Below are 21,738 nucleotides of genomic sequence, written 5' to 3'. Positions count from 1 at the left end.
CTTATGGTGGGCGGTTCTCCCTTCCTTCAGCTTTGGTTACAGCTAACTTCAGGATAAACCCTAAATTTAAAGGGTTAGGAAGCAATGACTTCTGAACTGAATAACATAAACGACAGAAGAAATAGAAGTTCGAAAAATTAAAACAGTGTGAAATAGCCAGACAAGAGGACATGCAGCTTCTAGAAGTAAATTACAGCAATACGCAAATACCAAAAGAATTTATTTACTTGCTGAACAGCACCTAAATAACCCACATATACTATCTGAGAACAGTCATATATACTGCTCCTGACTGAGGGAACAAAATTACAGGAGTTATTCGAGTAAGGAAAAAGTAATGCACTGCTGTCATCTGCATCCTGCACTTCAAATCTATCTTCAGCCACACAGTCTTGGTCTTATATTGAAATTACTACTTTCATAATTACCTGTCAAGGTCACCATCTTCAAGCTCATCTGCATTTGACCAGTCTTCATCTTCTTCCAAGTCAACCATCATTGCTAACATTTGAGGAACTGAAAAAAAAAAAAGTTTTAAACTCAGATTGCTTCTTTAAAATAAGACTCTCAAATAACAAACCTAAATTTTAAGTTTTTTCCTTGAAGAAAAATAATTCTTGTTCCAGTAACAGATAGCCAAGTCTGTCAAAATACATCAGCCAATAATTCAGAACAGGCTTTCAGAAAAGTATTTACAGAACATTCAAATTGAGAGTAAAAAAATTGAGAGTACTTCTTTCCAAGACTCATAGTGCAATGCAAGACTCTTTAAATCATGAAGTCTGGAAAAAGTAAACTCATTAATAAAGTTGAAGTTCCCTGAAAGAGTTAAAAATAGTACTATATGCTTTAAGAACTCAGATATATTTCATTTTGCTGAAACTCTGACATCACCTTTTGAACACTTACTGAGGAAGGAGGCTATACTCATGATGGAAGAATAACCCTCAGTTTTACTGACATGGTAACTTTTGGGAACTACATGTACAGTGGTCACTTAGCATGAAGCTTTACTTTTACCTTAAGGTAATGGTTTAGAACTTGAGATTTCCTCCCCCACTTAAAGCAAATTTTTGATCATTAAACTGTCTTGCACATAATCATCAGTTTTCTACTTCTACCTCTGTAGACTGATTCTTTCTACTCTTCTCAGTGTAAGTTTTTACAGAGGCTTTTACACAATCTTTATTTACACTGGACTACAACACAACAAGCAACACCTCTTCTTGCCAGCTGTCCTCCCAGGAGGAAGGAGTGCAGCCATTTGTAAGCCTGCCTGTTCCTGCATGCTTCAGAAGCTCAAGGAGTGGAAAGTGTACCCTGCTCTTTCAGAAAAATTAAGGTGCTCTTCAGTACTCTTGACTCCGTGTTACACTAACTGCTCAGGGCAGTCGTTTGAATTCCGCATGATTTATGAAAAAAAGCTTCACTTTGTCCATGAAGCTAAAGTTTTCCATCAAATACTCAACATTTGAGCTTTAAGAATCTTTTTAGGACAGTCTAGCACAAATCTGGAGACAGGCATCATAGTTAACTGTCCTCTACAGCAACCTACCTCAAAAACTAGTAGGACTACAGTAGTCTGTGCTACTGCTGATATTTACCACAACTGATGAGGTACATGGCAACTGGTGAATTTCATAACATACTTATGCTGCTGTAATCTACCATAGAGGTACAACCCTCAGCAAACTCACCTCACCATACCCCTGGACAGATAGGAAATTTCTGGTCAGCTGATTACAGAAGAAAAATATTGCTCACTGACAGTATTGTGGGGCAAGTAGCAAGAAAATACAAAATCATGGACTGATTTGACTGACGTGGCTAAGTATCTTTAACCAGAGATGATATCATGGCTGCAAACACATTCAGAAAGCTTCTATATGCATATCAAGATAACTTAATGGACACTATGAACCCTCTAGCATGATGCCCACATCAGAATTTTATACACCTACTAGTCACTGAAAAGAATTTCATCAAAAACAAGAAAAAATGCATTATAGCCCAGAAGCTTTTCAGACACACTCATAAGCACACACATGAAAACTATGTATTGTTCACAGCTCGGAAGTATAGAAGTCAACCACCATCTGCCACAAATACTATGAGGTTCCAAAAAATTAATGTCGTAGTGTTCATGGTTACTAAACTGTCATCCAAAGTTCTCTGGCCATTATTGTATCTCAGAAATGCACAAGCTTGTAAACATGTTGCTTCCTCTCGATGTTTAATATGAATCTGGTTGCCAATAAGTAAAGTTTCACAAAGGATTTTTTAAAAATTTGCTGAGTTGTGTGTTGAAGTTTCAACTTTGTCCCAACAAGCCCTCAAAATCCTTGCCAATATGCAGACTGTTTACAAACAAGTTAAGGATAAACCTTCTAATTCTGCTTCTTGTCAGAGCCTGCCATGACTCTCCATTTTCTGCAGAATGAGCAAAGCTACAGCCAAAGACAGGCTGCAGCTCTAATTTCTAGTGAAAGAGCAAAATAACACTTGAATACTGAGCTCAGGGAGGGAAGTCTGAACCCAAATGGAATTCCTGAGCTGGTAACTGGTACACAGGATACAGACTTACTCTTAAATCAGCATGACATTCAATAAAACCAGCATAAGATGACAGTTTGGCCTAAGACCTAGTTCTAGTTGTGAAGATCAAAGGATCTAGCAGCTTTAACTGAATGAAAACAGCCTTTTCAGCAAACCCAAGACAAAACCAATCCTTTTCGGCTACCTTTTATCGTTCTCTGAACACAGCAGCTTTACTAGCTCTGCAAAAGAAATGTCTTTCACCTTAGTGATTCGTTCATAGTAAGAGCAATTTGACAATGGGTTGCAAACCAAAGGCATTTCATTCCCACATGGTGCCTTAATACAAATACTTCATTCCTGAACAGCAACCAGCAACCCAATATAAAAGTAACACATTCTAAAGAGATATGAGGTACTTCACTATGCTGCCTGATCAGAGAAGAAGCTTGTATTGATTTGGTGTCAACTGTTAATATTCCCAACGAGCTATAGAATAGAGTGAAAACAGCATTCTACACATTTTCAAATATCAAAATATATTCTAAAAGGATATGTTCTATAAAAAAAATAATTCTACAAGTAAACAAAACTTTCAGTCAAGGGTTTAAACACTTAAGCCAAGCAGATGAAGTTCACATTTTCCAGAAGTTTTATGATTATTTTAGTGATGTGTATATAGTGTAACTTTGCCAGACTGAGCGCACAAGTAAAAAAGTTGCCTTAAACAGGTTGTCTTTATACAGGGTTCAGAAAACAAGCAAGAATCTAGACAAATACAAGTGTGACAGGGAGTGCAAAGAGCCCTTCCAAAAAGGACATTGCTATGTCAGTGCCCTGATCTACTCACAAGAGGTTTAAAAGGCAGAGAAATACCATTGTGTACAGCAGTGCTGCTGGGGCTGTCCAGAAGACAGTTATTTTTAGTATCTCAAATAATAATGCATGATTAAAAAAGTGCCTCTCCAAAGAATTTGCAATCTCTGCATGTTAAATGGACAAATTAGACTATCTGTAAGTATTTATATAAGCATCTGGTTCTCAATTCACAGCTTTAATTCAGCACTGAAGCTCAACAAGCATGCTGAATTCCTTCAGTCCAGCTGCCAGCAACACAGAGTATCTGGCATACATACCAAACTTCAAACACAGAACTTCAGAAGTAAAGGCATCAACTATTTTTTTTCCCTTTTTTTTTTTACAGTACAAATTTCCAAAGCCAGCAGAAAAACATGAAAGTAGTATTTTCCTTGGAAACACCCACTGAAGAGTCTACTGTATTTTTATTCAAACTGTTGATGGCTGCATAAATACAGATTAAGTTATGAAGGGTTTGCTCCATAAATTCAGTGTCACCTTAAGTTATCAGCACCAGCAAACTCTTGAGTTAGACATGGTTTTGGCACTGAACACCTGCAAAGTGGGTTTAACATTGTAAAGGAAGACAAATTGTTTCAACAAAGGAGTAAAATACTTACTGGTTTGTGCAACAATGTTTGTATGCCTCCTTAGCATAGCAGCAGCAGTTTCTGACAAGGTCACGATTACTTCAAGCGCCAATTGACGCTGCATGTTACTGAGATTGGCATCTGCACACAACTACAACCCAGAATATCAGAGTAAATGGTTAGAACGGACGTTTGGGGGTAGAAAGATTGATTTAAAAAAAAAATAAATTTGTAGCTTTACTTTCAGACTTAGTTGCAATGTAGGTTCTAAATGTGCTCGTAGATACTTCGGTGCAGAATCTGCAATTTCTACAAGAGATTTCAAGACTGAATCATCGTTTTCATAGCAGGAGTCGTTTAAAACCTATAAAGAGATAAGATAAGATTGAAAAACACCAAATAATACTATGAATAGAATCACTGTTACAGAAGAAATTTGATTAACTGTATTCTTGTCTCTCTGAATAGTCTCATTCAGCATTAACGGTTTAGTATTAGCACTTAAAGTAGTTGAAGCCTTAGGCCACAAGAACTGACTTTTTTTTTTTGAGTAAACTTTTTGAAAAACTCATGCTGCTAACAAAGAACTAGCTGAATCTGACAGATAGGAGCAGAATGAAGAGGATTAGGACTAAGGAGACAACTCCAAGAGAATGAAATAACTTCAGAAGGTCAGGGCAGCAACAGCAAAAAAAGAACAACAACAACAACAAAAAAATCAAGAGACCACTGATCAGAATTAAGTGACTGGACTTCAGGATCAGGGGATAGGTGGTATAGGTATAACTGAAAGGCAGGAATTGGGGCAGGGGTCCCTCTTCTGAGGTGCCCAGCTCAAGCTGTAACCTGAGAACTAATAAAAGACCAACTAGAAGCCATCACTTGGACTTTGCACTTTCAGGAGGATCCTAGAGTCAGACCCTGTTACAGAGGTCAGTGTGCATAAATCCCTAACAACTACAAAGAGGTAATATGCAGGGTCCAAAACTACAACTGAGTTACAGCTCACAATGTTCTATGCCATCAATTTTGACCTTTATTAGTTTAAATCTACCACAGTAGGCAGACACTCAGAAAGAATTAAGGTCACACCTCAGAGGTGCCAACATGCAAAACCACACACTGTTTTGACAAGCACAACTTCAAAATCCATTATAAATAAAGAAAAACTCCTCAAAGTAACTCTGCCCAAAAGAAGGAAAGTGAGTCTAATTCCTTTTTTCTCCCCCTGTTACACAAGAACAGCTTTGAATAGCTCACACTAACACCAGGAATCTCAAGATCAAATAACTGGCTTTTTTTTTCCAGACAGTTCTAGAGTCACCAAATTAAAGCAAATCTTTCAGCCTTCAGTCACAGGATACAGGGAAAAGAAAAAGAAATCAATTTTTTTCCAAACATCTTTCCTAAGCTACATTCTGGAAAGTAATTCAAAACTTATTTTTAACCGATCAGGTTGATACTCTAGTACTAAAACAGCAGTTATTCAATGGTGTTAAAACTTCTGGAAGTAGGACAAGAAAACCCAAGCCTCCAAAGAAAAAACAGTTTTTAAACACACTTTTGAGGTTTTGAAAGGAATTTTCATTAGCAAAGTACTTAATGTCTTCCTAATGCCAAAACATTTTTTTTTTTTAAAATTAATTGGTACTTCAGTACTTAAGCCTAGAATCCAACACTTCTGGTAACCCCTCTCAACCAGCCACACTTTCAACCCAGAAACAGCATCTAGGATCAGGAAAAAAAGTCTATCTTGATTAAGGCCTTTGGAATAATGGTTACCACTCATCCAACGACGTTAGCAGAGCATAATGTATATTTATTGGAAGTTTCATCAGAACTCTATTTTATACCCAAGGCAACTGACAGTTTTTTAAAGCAAGACCAGGTTTCTGGAGAAGGAAGTTCAACGTGTACAGTGAGCCCTAAAAGTCAGAGGCGCTTTTCTGTAGTGTTGAACACTAACAACCACAGTGAATTTCCAGCTGCTTTTATTTCCACTGCAAGGTAAATCTCTTGGATACAAGCTTCAACTATTAGTTCTTAACTTCCAGCATAACCATTACAGATACTGTACTAAAAGGACTGAATTGCAAAGTCAGAATTTTATTTTTAGCGTTCTTTACCATGCTGGTATTTCAACAAAATCAACTTCAACAGCAAGAAAAAAAAAGCATCCAACTGTCTCCAAAGGTCACTCACAACTATTCTAACACATCCCATCTCCTATTTATAAACTCAGAGCTCCATATCCATCTTGTGTTACTGCAGCCTGAAAGTCTAGCCCTTCTCACAAGAAGTGCTGAAAAAAGGCAGATATGATAGCATAGTTCTGTGCTCTATATTTGCAAAATAGAGCCTGCAAATGCAAGCCAAGTGCGTGTGTTTTTACAGCCGAAAATAGTAGCAGTGAAACTTGTATCACAGAAAGTGAGCTATTAGTCTGAAGTCTAGAAACAGCACACTCCTCATTTGCCAAACGAGACAAACGCTGTGCCCACACCGAATCCTGCCTCACTCCCACTCACACAGGACTCAGCAGCCAAGGTCCTCGCAGCCACTCAATCTCTGAACAACACAACTGTTACTGCCAAAGTCACAGAGAGGGACTAACCACCAAAGAGTGACCTCAATATCAAAATACTTATCTTGTATACCCTAGAGCCCATTTTCAAGTTCAGTTGATTTTAATAAGTTCCTCTCAGTTTCTATTTAAGATCAAGTAGAATTCCATCAGTTGCAGAAGCCAGAACACTTGGCACAATTTTTCTTCAGCTTGCCACAAAGCACACACAGAGACAAGGTTTACAGCTTACACACTGTCAACAGGAACCTGCTATACTGCCTGCAGCAAGAAGTCAGTCTTTAACATACACTTGGCCTGATCTAAAACTGCCAGAAGTTCCCTACCACTGTTGTCACAGGTGCTTAGTTATTTCCACTTTTTTCTCGATATACTGTGAAACTGATGTCCTTCAGAGCTCATACCACTTCTGTCTCTGGTTTGATTTACAACAGACTTTCCTCCAAAATTAGACAAACTTGCATTAGAATTCCAACTTCTGCCTAAATTCACCCCCCTTAAAAGAGATCTAATCCAGCCTCAGAAATTACATGAAGCTTAAAAAAGCATTTTGTTCACAAGTTTCTAATTTATCAAACAGTAAAGATCATTTGTCCAGATAATTATTCTTACTCTGAGAATCTTTGTTCAGGATAATTCTAAGCTTTCTGCTAAACTGAAGAGATAGAAGGTATCATGGGTCAAATGAATTTCCCAATTTATGATTACCTGAAATCTCAGGGTACTCCATATTTAAAGAATATGTCAATATCGTAGTTAATTTAAAAGCTGTATGATTTTAAGTTAAACACCTTACAAAGAATCTTAACTCACTTTATTTAGGTAATGTTGTATAAATTAATCAGCATTGAACTCTTTTCCTTAAAACCCTATCAGCTAGCTTGTGTTTACAAAATTCCTTATCAGTTCCCACTGTATCTTGCTGGTGACTACTGTTACAGTCAATATAGACAGTAATGGCACATTAAGTGTTACTTGTGTGGTTTCTTACCTGCAATATTCCGGGTAGCAAGTCTGAAAAATGTTTAAGAAGGGGAAGATTGTGCTCATTAGCAAGCACAAATGCAGCTGCAGCTCTAGCAGACAGAGACCTGATCTAGAAGGCAAGCAGGATTGGAGAAAGAAACATGAAGAACCAGTAATAAAACATGCCTTTTTTATCTTTCAGCACTAGGCCCATTATGAGACTACATTTTCTATTATTTCCCTTTTACATTTTCCTAATAGCTATAGCAATTAGTTTTTAACATGGGATTTTACATCTTTCTTCAAATTAAGGTAAAGCGATAATTAAGATCGTCAGCATCTAAGTCCTCCATGAGACAGAAACTGTTTATCAGGTCATGAGGTGCAAGTATTCCCTGGTTCTGTTTTTGTTTGGTTTTGGGTTGAGTTCTTCTAGCAAAAGAAAAAAAGAGGAAAACTATTGTTTCCAATGTCCATCCCAATTTCAAATGCGTATGCAAGTGTCAATGTCCCATTTTTCAAAATCTAAGTGTTTTAACACATTCTTCTTTAAAGGCATGACTTGTGGTACTTTAGAAAATGTTACCCAGTTGCCTTTCAAAGGTCAGAGAAAGTAATCCAAGGGGGGAGCAGCAAACTGAGCCCAGATACCACAGCAGGGTTTCTTATCCTTGCCCAGCATTTTCCACAACAAGAGAAAAATTTCAAAGTACAATTCTCTGCACAAATCAATAATCTGAAGCCTTCCAGAAAAGCAAGGCTTGCTAACGTGCCCTTACAGCAGAGCATGCACAAACAGCTCAGGGAGCTGCTGTAGAGCCAGTTTGGGAGAAGTGCTGTGTACAGATACTATGTATCCACACTGTCAAACACGAGGCCCAGAAACAGAGGTTAACAAGGAGTTTTTGATCCCCCGTGCTGCTGGTAAAAGCTCCTGGCCCTGCTTTGGGCTACTACAACTGGGTTTCTCCAAGCATAACTACTATGGAAGAGTCCAGGCCTAGGCACTGTGGACACAAGCCAGCCACACAGCTTCAGATCCATGAAAAAGTCTGAACCTTTGTTCTGCAGCAGGCATAGTCAAAACTCCAGATGTACCTCAGTTTCAGGTAATGCAATTCTCTGTTTTAATTAATCTTTATGTTTGAGCCTGCTACACTAAGTTTCTATGTTCAGGACATACTAAAAAAGAAAACATAGAGGTCTTACTGATTGATGCTGTTGGTCTTGCATACATTGAACCAGCATTCTTTTAATGACCTCCAAATAGTGTTGCTGCTGATTCCCAAAAATCCCAGGAAAATTCCTAAGGATAAGAGAAGACCAAAACATTAATAAAAATTCACACAGTTTAACCTTAACTATTATTTTAAACTTATCCGTTGTTTAAGCTACAGATTGTAACTGTACATGTAAGAGTTAAGTAAAACACAACACAAGAGAATAAATGAAATATTTGTACGACTGCTTGTTAATTGTGTCAGCTTTTCTTACATTTTTATAGACATGATTTGGCTCATCTGCAAAAATAGAGCAAAGTCTGAAAGCTTACCAGAAAATATGCAGAGCAGCCTCACGCAGGCCCACGTTCTGAGAGCTGACAGAGTCAAATAAGAATTTCAGAACTTCTGACCACTGGTTGTTGCCATCTTCATCTAGATTTAACACAAACAAGTTTTAGGGTAAGCAAACCTAAGAGTAGTTAGATTTCAACTGTGCAGGGCAACCAGCCATCTCTACTAAGATGAATTTCAAAATAACTGATCTGAAGATGTGTCCAGGTCACAGTGTAAAATATGGCTGAAATGTTAAATCTCAAGGCACTCAGGAAGAGAAGCAGCTCTTTACTTACTGTTATATAACACCACTGAAAAAGGAAACTGATGCAGATGTTCAGCATAACATTAATAAGAATTTAAACAAAACTCGATTTCTGAATCTTAATACAATTTCACCTAAACTCAAGCAATTTAAACAGAAGAGTTGGAAGAATCTTATTTTTATCTGATCAAGGATAAACAAATACTGGATTTTAGTTTAAATCATTAAATCACTTAGTGTATCATGTGCAAATGTGTACACCAGACTAGCAAACAAGCGATAAAACCACAACTACTAGCAATACATAAGCATTTTACCACAGTATCAGCTTAAATAAAGTACCTATTAAGTTCCTGGCCAATTCAGCAACGATGTCGCAGATCTTTTTCCTCATAGTGGACTGTGTTTCCAACTGAATAATCAAGAGCAATTCACTTTTGATAGAGGTTTGATCATCAGGTGAAAGAGATGGATAAACTTCTTCAAAAGCAGAGGACAAAAGACGTCGTAGAAGGACAGCTGCCATTTGTCTAGGCTGTTGAGTGAGAAAGTACATTAAAATGTTCAGATATGATAAACGTGCTCTTATGAGGAAAGACATCTGACATCATGCTTGCAAAATATCGGTTTTCACCATGTAGACTTGGGTGGTGAATGGAATACCTCTCAAGAGACAATAATCATGATAGTAAGTAAAAACATACTAAAGAAACATCAGATTACAACCATGTTTCTGACAATTACAGCTCTTCAAAGAAAGAATTATGAAATCCACCCAATGTGCTCATTTTTTTTTCTAGAGCTGAACCTTGAACTTATTTTGTGGCAAGTTAAGGACTTATCTGCATTACTGAAAGGTGTTTAAAGCATGCCAACTTTGTTTTACATGGCCTGCTGAGACAATTGTAATCCTGTATCAGGTCTGGCTGAGCTGATTTCCCACTGCAGCCTCCTGGTGCAGGGCTTCTGTGCTGGGAGTCAGAAGGGTGTTGGTATCACCCACGTTGTGGCTACCACTGAGCAGAGCTCGCACAGCACCAAGGCTCTTTCTGACATTCCCCCCACAATGGGATGGGGGGCAGGAGCTTGGGGGGAACATAACCAGAGCAGCTGACTCAAACTGACCAAAGGGATAGAGTGGCTTGGTTGGCATCTCTTGGTCAGCCAGGGTTAACTCACCACAAATCCAGATGGGTTTTTTTTGGATTAACATGAGACAATTGAACTACTTTGTCAGACAATTAACCTGTAAACCTTCCTTCACACTAAAGATTCAGGAACCTAGAGTCAGATTTTGGTAAATAAAAACTTTACTCTGAACAAAACAAAAACAAATCCTACAAAACAAGAAACCAAAGTTTTCAGTCTTTTCCACACCAAACTTGAATTTGAGCATCGGAACCTCAATACCACATATTACAATCTTCCCTGCTTCCTGCTTGCATAGAGCAATTCGACAACTGCATGTGTGTTTATTTACAATTATACAAGAACTAGAAACCAAAACCATGGTTAATTCGGAATGCAGAGACCACCACATGCAGTGAAGGCAAAAAGACACACGAAGCACTCTGAATAACTTATAAATAGGATGTTCACTAGCCAGTGTTTCTAGGACAAACTAATTAAAAAGCACCCCCCCAAGCTTCTAAATTTTAACAAACCACAAAATCTTACACACGTTAAATCCTCACAAAAAAAACAATCCAATGCAATGTGCGCTGTATTTTTTCCCTAATATATTTTTATTTAACATGTACTTGAATGAAAACAAGTTTCATTTATAACAGCCTTTGGAATTCAAAAACGTTCAACAAGCAGCAGAACTAACAAAGATGTCTCGATTATATCGCTACAACGTAACCAAAACACAAACTACTGCAAAGTCTCAGCTTCTAACATATTCTGTAAAAATCAGGTATTGCTAGAACATCACCCAAGATATTATTCTTGTTATGTTCTGCAGTCTTCAGACACACTTTTTCCCCATCTACCCAGCTCTCCTCTTGTGGTGGGTTAACCCTGGCTGAGTAAGAGATGCCCACCAAGTCACTCTGTCACCCTCCCCCTTTCCTCTCCCTCCTCCACAGTGTAAAAGGGGAAAGGAAAAGAAGATGAAGACAAAGCCCTTGTGGGTAATAACAAGGGCAGTTTAATTAGAAAACAAAGCCAGGCAATGCCGTGTGTGGAAGCAAAGAGAAAAAAACCCCAAAGATTGATTCTCTCTTCCCATCCCCAGGTGAGGTCTGGCCTTTCCTGGGAAGCAGGGCTCCAAAACAGTGACTTCTGGCCAGCCTCCCCCCACCTTTGTACCAGCTTTGTAGTTGAGCTGACATCATATGGTCTGCAGTGTCCCTTTGGTCACTTTGGGTCAGCTGTGCTGGTTCTGTTCCCCCAAGCTCCTGCCCCCCTAAAGAAAGTGCCTTGGTGCTGTGCGAGCTCTGCTCAGTGGTAGCCACAACGTGGGTGGTACCAACACCCTTCTGACTCCCAGCACAGAAGCCCTGCGCCAGGAGGCTGCAGTGGGAAATCAGCTCAGCCAGACCCGATACACTTCTCCACAGCTAAAAAGTAGTATGCATGAAGTGTCCCTTTACTAGCAGAAGGGAAGGACTAGAACTGGACTTTATACTAGATCAGCCTTTACCTCTTCCTCGACAGCTCTAGCCTGGACCAAAGCCAATGCATACGTAGGATCAGTAGATCTTCTCTAGATCTAAGACAACAAGTGACCAGAGGGCCACAGTGCCCACCTGTGCTGTAGCTGCCATCGTAAACCAAGGTGCTCCAGCAACAGGTCATCACATGGGAAACATAAGTTACGGGGGAGATAAATTTCTTCCCCACTGCTTCTTGGAACCCCACCAACACTGTATCCAAACACTTTCATGGTGCTACAATATAATGGTAACTTTCCTTATTCCACTCCTAGAAGCAGCAATCTTGTGAATGATTACATTTCTTGTCAGTCTTGTGGACTGAGAAGTCTTGATTGTGGTGCAAGTTTGCTGGGACTAAACAAATTACAAACTCTGATGCAATGTCTCTCATTACTCAGGGCATTGTGTTTCTGTGCATTTCTCTGACATCTGATAACGACTGAACTCACATTATATTAATTCCTTTCCTGAAGTAATAATCAGTGGCCAGATAGGAAAGAGAGCTTGTTTTCACAAAGCACATAGTCTTAAAGATAAGAATTCCCACCTCTGAAGAATTTAATTGAAAATATTAGAAGACTGACAAACAGACTGGTTACAAAGTAAAACCACAAGTAACAGGACATACAGAAAGACACAATATCAGCACTACATTAACTAGCTCCTGGTTATTGTTACTAGCTGAAAAAAGTATCCCAAATTCCCCAAGGTAAATTTAAACATTTGAAGGAATGACAAAGAAGCAATTGACTTCTAATAATAAATTACATAGTTTCTTCAGCAGATATTCACCTCTTATGAAAATTACCATTGTCAATTCAATTATGATGAACATGGATAGATTAATGGCAGCTCTGGGGCTGTTTCTTCTGCTTTGAGAAAGAAAGTAGGTGTTCTTCAGACATACTAAAGGCTCTTTTATATTTAACTATTACAAGGTATGTATCCAAGAAAGCATTTTGAAATCCTGCAACTTAGCAGCTATAGCATTTCATGAGAACAGGAACGATATAAAGTGCACATCCAACTTCCATCTACCAACAAAGCATAAAAAAGCTGAATTCTCTTCTAGCATTGGATTTATCTGCATTGTCTACATTACTGAGGAGCTTGCATCCAATTGGAATGTCAAAAGGTATTAACATAAAAGGTAGTCACAATACTTAAATTTCAACATACTGCTTTTTTAATAGAATTAACAGTGCTTTAAAAATGTTCTAGGATTTTACAGATGATGGAACCAAGGCACAAGAAGAAAACCAGTTTGCAGCAGAAGAATTATGAACAGAAATGTTGGATACCATGTTCTCCACTTGCATTCAAAGTGTCCAAGGAATCCTGCTTCTTTTATAAGAAAAAGACTGACCGTCCTGTGTAGCACAGTCACAGTGACTTTTACTTTTGATTTACTGTTCCTTTTGAGTGCTCAAGGAGGAAAACATGCACGGATGGAAGCAATCAATATTTAGGACAGACACGGTCTGAACACAGACTTGCACAACTTCATTCGAAGATCCAGTCCCATGTGGAATTCTAAGTGGGCAGTGACCAAGGTCCAGGTACAACTCGAAGGCAGAACTAGAACTGTGGTGCACCAGAAGCCCACGGGCTGCCTTCCTTCCCCTCCAAATGCTCAACAGGAAGCTGCCCACAGCAGTAGTTTTCAGGCTTAGAAATGCAGCCCCTTCATGTAACAATACAGAGGGGGAACAGAAAGGTCACAGCCCTCTTGGAGGACTGTGAGTAAAGCAGAAAAAGAGTTTTACACAGCTTTTGTTATTGTATCTCACAGGGCTCAAAATTCATCAGCTGTATCTTAGGACACAACCAAAAACTGCCAGTCTGGAGTTAAAACAGGAAGCAAACAAACGCAGGCGAAAATACAGAACTTCCGTTCCTCTCCAAGATTTAGGTGGCAAATCAAAACTGCAAAGGAACAGCCTCTAATACCCAAGACACATCTTGAGGATAAAAATCATGGAGTAAACCATGTATATATACACACACCACCTTTCTGTTCAGCCCACTAAACTGCAGTTGCCCAGGAGGAAGCAGAGTCTCAGCTTCTGAAGAGTGAGCCTAGACAGTCAGAAGCTGGAGAGCTGGGTTCAAGCCCCTCCTCAGCAAAAACTGTACAAACTCACATATCACCTGGCACAGAAGTGTTTGAACTGCCAAGTCAGACACTTCCCTCCACTTCTGTGAACAGTGTTACTCTGCCACAAGTAAAGTGAAATAAGAACAGAGGGAAGAGGTCACTATTTCCACAGTTTGGACATCTGGTTAGGAGAAAACCTGTTATACCATTTTTAAAAGAGTTATTTATGATCTAGCACAATTGTTTTTAACACGTCACATACAAGGGGTCCTGGGAGCAGGATCTGAATCCCTGTTTCTCCTCTGGATGGCCAAGCCCAGAGAGTTGTGGTGACCGCAGCTAAATCCCGTTGGCGACCAGTCCCGAATGGTGTCCCTCAGGGCTCAGTTTTGGGACCGGTCTTGTTCAATATCTTAACTTAACAAAGTTAAGTGGGACTGTCTCTCTGCTGGATGGCAGGAAGTCTCTGCAGAGGGATCTGCACAGGCTGGAGCCCAGGGCGCGGTTTTGGGACCGGTCTTGTTTAATATCTTTATCAATGGCCTGGACGAGGGGATCGAATGCACCCTCAGTAAATTTACAGATGGCACAAAGTTAAGTGGGAGTGTCTCTCTGCTGGAGGGCAGGAAGTCTCTGCAGAGGGATCTGCACAGGCTGGAGCAATGGGCTGAGGACCACTGGATGAGGTTCAACAAGGCCAAGTGCCAGGTCCTGCACTTGGGTGACAGGCAGCACTCCAGGCTTGGGGAGGAGTGGCTGGAGAGCTGCCTGGCAGAAAGGGACCTGGGGGGGTTGGTGGACAGCCAGCTGAACAAGAGCCAGCAGTGTGCTCAGGTGGCCAAGAAGGCCAATGGCATCACGGCCTGTATCAGAAACAGCATGACCAGCAGGAGCAGGGAGGTGATGGTGCCCCTGGACTCATCCCTGGTGAGACCGCACCTTGAGTCGTGTGTCCAGTTCTGGGCACCACAGGATAAGAAGGACATGGAGGTGCTGGAGCGGGTCCAGAGAAGGGCAGTGAGGCTGGTGAGAGGGCTGGAGAACATGCCTTATGAGGAGTGGCTGAGGGGACTGGGGTTGTTTAGTCTGGAGAAGAGACCCTATTGCTCTCTACAACTACATAAAAGGGGGTTGTAGTGAGGCTGCTGTCAGTCTCTTCTCCCTAATTACTAATGATAGGATGAGGGGAAATGGCCTCAAGTTGCACCAGGGGAGGTTTTGATTGGATATTAGGAAGAATTTCTTCACTGAGAGTGGTTAGACACTGGAACAGGACGCCCAGGGAGGTGGTAGAGTCACCACCCCTGGAGGTATTCAAAAAACAAGTAGATGTAACACTTGGGGCTATGGTCTAGTGATTAGGGAAATGCTGGGATGAAACTGGACTTGATGATCCTAGCATACTTTCCGACCATACTGATTCTATGATTCTTTATCTAAATACCAAAACTACGAGGCTGCAGAGTCAAGATTCCCAGCTGCTGCCCAAAGGCTCCTGTGAATCTTGTATTCTATACAACACAGCAGCCCAGATCTTGCAAACAGAATGGAGTATCTTCCTCAACCTAATTTTCCTGGGAGGGTATAAAGCAATACAGAGGCTTTGGGATGAAGAGGGATCTGAACCCAGCTTTCCCAGAGCCTGGGCGAGGGATCTTTAAAGATCAAAGATTCTTCGAGCAGTCTGTGTTCAGTAGTGCTGGTACATTCCATGTGTTCAGAGGACACCTACCCAGCCCAAAGCCCTGCCCACTGGTGACAGATGCACTATTCCATCTGGCATCTGGGTGTACATAAAACATATGGAGACACAAAATGCCTAGCTCTTGGTACCAGCACTACACTGAACAGGCACAGCATGCTTCCCCGAGTGTTTATAGGCAGTGTTTAGATCAAGCCTGGGGATGCCTTCACTCTAGTCAGGCTACTGTGTATTTGGATTCACAGGGAAGAGAGGCTGCTTGCAGGTTTTATTCATCAGAAGTTTTTGAGTTGAGCACTGAACATCTCCTGAAGTCAGGGGCTAACAGACCTTTCCTTGATTTATCCATTGGTGGAGTTAAATGCCAAGTTTTTCTACAAATGTTAACCTCTGATGGCTTTGGTAAGAGTAACTTCTACAGGTGAAAAGTTTCTTTGCACTTGAGTAAGTTGAAAGCCAAGTCATCAGCAACATTCTGAATGAGTTTTAGACTGGGCTATTTCCTTAGCAGATGCAAAGGGAATGAGATCAATAAATACAGGGAGCAACTATTTATTTACACAAGCACGACTTTGTAGTTAAGTCAGACTTATCAAATATATTCAAAACAAGCATGTGAAATGCAGCTACAACTTCTAGCACATAGTCTTATCTGATTATTAGATGATATTATTCTGATGAAAAAGCAGCAGTGGTAGATCTTATTTGTCATGGCAAATTTAAATACAGGAGAGACAGCTCCACAGCCATCTTTATCTTGAAACATCTCAGAGGGGCAGGAGGAAAAACTACAGAGCTCTTACGCAACCAGTTGCTACGATAATACTGAAGGATTCTATCAGAAGAACACAGCTTTGTAGGTAGATAAGCATCAGCATTAGTAAGCTGACACTTGCTGAGCATTAAAAAGCACAAATAGCATCTACCTCTAAATTTAATACAGTCTACCAGAAAAGATCATTATCCAGAGTGAAACAAACAGCATTACATTGTCCAGTAAAACTAGACTGGGAAGAAAAGAAGTCAAATGTTTTTACTTTTAAGTGACTCTGAAATTTGTAATATCTTGAAAGCTTAGTAGTTCTTTATTTCGCATAGCCAGGTGATAGCTTTACCAACAAGTACCTGATTGCTGAAGTGTGAGCCTTTAAAAAAATATCTAAAAGGCACATTTACTGTATGCCCACAGAAAAAAATTATACAGTGCTTAGACTGCTCTCTGTCCACTCTACAACACTGCTAGTGCTAGATGACTTAATGAGCATATCCTCCCCAAACAGGAGGAAATACAACAGTCATCTGAATAAAATATGCAAAACAACTACTACCTTATCTCCCCATAATTCTGATTTGAGAAGCACAAGAAGTTTCAGATGATACACAAGTTTAACATATTTAGTCACAGGACCCCAAAACAGAAAGCATTTCTCAGCTGGAACTTGCAGGAACATCACAGTAACAGTCATATATTAGTTACACATTTAAAGAACCCATTTATTAAGCAAAACACACGACCAGAAAACAATGGAGACCTAAGCAGTTACTTACAAAAGACTACTTTTGAAACTACATATCCTCCATCAAAAAGTCTCAGCAAGTGAACTTGGCATGCAACAAACCAGACAAGTGGTCCCTCTACAAACGTGTGGTAAGTTTAGATGATTGAGTCCAACTTGCTCATTTATCCCAAAACGATTGGCATTGATTTCTTCTGTCCAAGCTTCCTTGAACATCTGCAGAATTCAAAGATTATTGAGACATACCTCCTCAGCAGCAGCAGTATTCCTGATTGCTTGTAGAAGGAACGTGATCTTAGATTGACCTGGAATATTCTCGTACGTCTCCTGCATAAAAAAGGGTGCAGCTTATTGTATACAATCACCAGAAAGCATGTGTTAAACTTTAAGATGAATCAACTTTCCTTTTAAAACAACTGCAGTGTCCATCCAGTTAACAGAAAACAGCATAGCAAAAAAAAAAACCCCAAAAAAACCCAAAACCTATCAAAATACAAATTTTTGACCTTTTTTTACTTGTGTTTTATAATCACAGGTAAAGTCTTAGCTACCTAATAAGACTTACCATATTAAAATGATCTACATATGCATTATTGGTCCATTATGAGACGAGTTAAGAAATAAAACATAAACAGAACACACATCCTCTTAGAAATACAACATATAAAGAACATGTACCTTCCTGGAAACCTATTACATAGCAGCTATCACACCAAAGGAATAAGAACTTTGGAAGCCTGTGACTGAACTATGACCAGCAGGTTAACAACCACTCACAAATGTATCGCCCAAAAAACTGTTAGGTTCTTTTTAGAGCCTTGTTATGGGCTTTACAAAGGCAATTGTGGCATCACACATGTCAAGTACATGTTTTGAGTAAGGAATCTTCATTTTTAAACTCCTGCCCAAATTTCAGGAAGACAGGCTATTTAGACTCCCCCTTAGGGAAACTCTCAATAAAATGGAAAGTTTAATGACAATTTCTGTTACATTGTCTTACACACTTCTGGTGTGCAGTTAGTTCACTACAGATTTTGAAACTGTTACTTAGGAGAGCAAGCACACAGCAAATAACTTTTGCTGTCTAAAATATGGTATATCTGAGTACTGAAGACAGTAAGTGCTTGCTTCTAATATAATAAACTTATGTAGGTAAGAGCAGAGGAATTAAAAGCTGAAAAGCAAACACTTAAAGCATCCAGAAGCATAGTTCTATACTTACTAACTCCGAAAGAATTTTTTTTGTGGACAGATCTTGAAGATAAATGACTCCACCCCTTCCAAATACTCACTATCCCATCCTCAACGAACAAGCCTACTACACACAGCCCATACTCATTTCAGTCAGTTCCTTGCCAGCCTACTTCTCATTCTTACCATTGCAGCAGCTCTAACACTCCAGCAAGTTTACACACTTTTTACAGTATACATACTACTTTCAATAGCTTCCCCATCACACATTTAACATTAGACATTATCTTCCTCCACTTCCTGTACCTGTTTCCTAGTAGGCCTCATTCACAGAGTTAATTCCTACTTCATATCTAGTTGCTAATACATGCTCATAGTCAATGAGACTGAGTCCCCAGTGACTCCCTCAATTTGATCTAATCATTCCATGAAGACTGCCAAATTAAATGACGTTTAGGGTCAGAATAGAAAGTTTTCACAGGTTAACCACTTCCATGAATGTCCATATTGATACTGCACTACCATCTACAAACACACACACAGAAGGCAGGCAGTTCCCTGAGGACAGGCTCGGTCCCTGGGCGAGGGCCTGAAGCCTGATTTCCACAGCCAGCTGAAGCACTGCAGAAGCTGCCTTCCTCACGCCCGCTCTGGTCAGAATGAAATTCCAGTTTGAGTTGTTTAAACCCGCCAGAAATGGCAGTAACCCATCCAGCTATTCACCAGCATAAGTCTGTTGGCTCAGTACATTTAATTCGGAGGGTGCTGAAGAGCACCAGAGCAAGCTAGGCAAGAGGAACCTATGGCCAAAACCAGAACCTTGTCCCTGTGCTGGTGGAGAACTACTTTGCTGGCTCTATATATCTCACTACCAGCCTCAGCTACATCCTAACTATGTACCTGGATCCTGCTACATCTTTTATTTTTTAAAAGGATACACTGTATTCTTTTAGTTCACCTTGTCCCTATGTACAAATTTCTCATACAGCAAAACTACCAGAATACAGACAAGCAAATATTACCTACACTTAGTACTTGTGTTCTTCCAAACCTCAGAAACATATTTTAAAGAGTTTAAAATCACCAAGAAAAAGTAAATAGAAGTTTCTCTATCATAAGACAGATAAGAGATCAGAGGAAGTTGTATGTGTGCTAGCACATACAGATCCCTATACAGAAATACTTAAAAAAAACCCCCAGGGTTTAGGTGATCACTTTCCTCCCCTTCTTCTGTTTATTACAGCTTTTACTGCACCCTCATCCCAAAAGGGTATGACTCCACATCTTCATCAAGTCTCATCTTCTTCATAACACCCCTCATCCTAATTTCAATGACCAGACCTATTAGAAATAACCCAAGTCTGTCTCCTTCAGTTCCCTGGCTATCCATTTCTCATTCTCACTGGTTTTCATTGGACTCAGATGAATACCTGCTATCCAATTTACCTGCAGTTATTTGAATCCCTATTCAACACTGTCTTCTGATAATAAGTACACTTAAAAAAAAAAACTGATTGGAACGTGCAGACATTTAAGATCAAATATGAGTCCTGTATGATTTTAGTAAGCAATTATTCCAGAGGCTGTGCTATACTTTCACCCAAAGAAATCTTACTTCAGGAAAAGAACTTAAAAGGAAAAAAAAAAAAAAAAAGGCAACCTAGCTACATTGTAGAGAGACAGATTTGTGTTTCTAGGTATAAGTTCATCCACCCACTAAGAAGAAGACTGGGCTGGGTTCTTCAGAGCCATGTGTGGTGGAAGAATGAGAGAACAGGTACAAACTGAAAAAACGAGGTGCAGACCTCTTTGTTCTGAGGACAGTCAAGCAGGAGCAGGTTGCTCAGAGCTTGTGCAGTCTCCATTCTTGGAGATTTTCAAGACTGAATGGGACAAAACCCTGCGTGACCTGGTCTGACCTGATAGCTGACCCTGCTTTGTGCAGGAGATTGCACTACAGACCTCCTGAGGACTCTTCCACTCTGAATGATCCTAATCCTTAAAAATACTTGCAATACACCCCAGAAATATGCACAAGCCAATGCCAGACTCAGTGAAGTTAAATAAACAGAAGTTATGCTACTTGCTTGTATTTGTATAAGAAACTAATGGACTTGAAAAGCTTGGTAATCTATCATGACAATTAATGTCTTTTATTTCAAGTGACCACAGTGCATATATAACCCTGAAGATTAAAAAAAAAAACCCTCCAACTCGGTTCCAAGCAAATTTCTGACAGAATATGCCAGTTGTAAGAACCCAAGTTTTAGACTTCTTCTTCAAGAATGTTTCATTTCACATGTATTATGACACAGCTAGCCAATAAATTAGCCTTATTACAGTTTTAGAAAAGTTCAAGAAAGTTGTGAAAAACGTCCTCATGTTACATCATCTAGGCAGGTGAGAAAGAAATTTGTCTCCCGGGGAATGGCCCCCATTCCAGTTCTATGTTCAGGAACGTGAGGATAATTCTTGCCTCTTCTCTAGAAAGTGTTTGCAGTAATCAATACTGAACTTCCCCAACTTTCTAAAAATGTATGTCTCCTCCTCTCATTCTCATTCCCAAATCACATTTTAGGAATCTTCACTGCAGCATGAGGACCAGTAATACTTTTCATTCTTCAGCAGACAATGCGCTGAACTCTGCTGACCGCTGAAGTGATGGGAGCGATAAATACCCGAGGCAGCCATGCAGGGGAAATGCATGCTAAACCTAGGCACTAGTATTTAATTCAATGGGAGAGATTCCCCACTAGGCTCGACAATGGAGTCTTAAGCATGACAGAGAGAAAGAATTAACGTGGCTTAGCCATCACAAAGAATTTTAGCTGAAATAACACATCTGAAAAGTTTTTGCTGATAACAGAGGAACTCGGTATATTGAAAATGCTTCTTTTAGGGAAATATTTATCAGCTGACGAAACACTTGAATAACAGGGCCCGTTCCGAAGTTAAAAACCAAACTACTGTGTGGCAACAGAAGAGGACCTCGGCGGACTCGGTGGGGCGGCGGCTGCGGCCCCGCCCGGGGCACAGACCCCCTGCGAAGGCCGTTTCGGGAGCACAGAACGCGGCTACAAGCGCAGCCGGTTCGCGGTCCCCGGCGGAGCTTCCATCGCTCCCGCCCGAGCGCCACATCCACGAAGGGCAGACAGCCGCCCTAACCTCCTTTGGGGCTCCCGAGGCAGCGAGGACCGGCCCCAGCATCGTCCGCCA

At 40.1% G+C, this 21,738-nt stretch overlaps 1 protein-coding gene across 1 annotated transcript; it reads right to left on the bottom strand.

The window, feature by feature from the left end:
• Positions 1-428: 428 nt before the first annotated feature.
• LOC103780458 (importin-5-like) lies at positions 429-17,658 on the bottom strand (the record flags this gene model as incomplete). The annotated part of the gene is made up of 8 exons (XM_008948141.1): positions 429-516; positions 4,014-4,134; positions 4,225-4,347; positions 7,559-7,663; positions 8,743-8,839; positions 9,086-9,188; positions 9,697-9,889; positions 17,578-17,658. Coding segments are annotated over 8 exons (911 nt in total), but the record flags the coding sequence as incomplete, so codon positions are not given.
• Positions 17,659-21,738: the final 4,080 nt, after the last annotated feature.

The sequence above is a fragment of the Merops nubicus genome, unplaced genomic scaffold, assembly GCF_000691845.1.
Source record: "Merops nubicus isolate BGI_N331 unplaced genomic scaffold, ASM69184v1 scaffold46180, whole genome shotgun sequence".
NCBI classification, from domain to species: Eukaryota; Metazoa; Chordata; class Aves; order Coraciiformes; family Meropidae; genus Merops; species Merops nubicus.
Note: the sequence above shows the minus strand (reverse complement) of the source record. Positions and strands in the feature narration are given on the sequence as shown.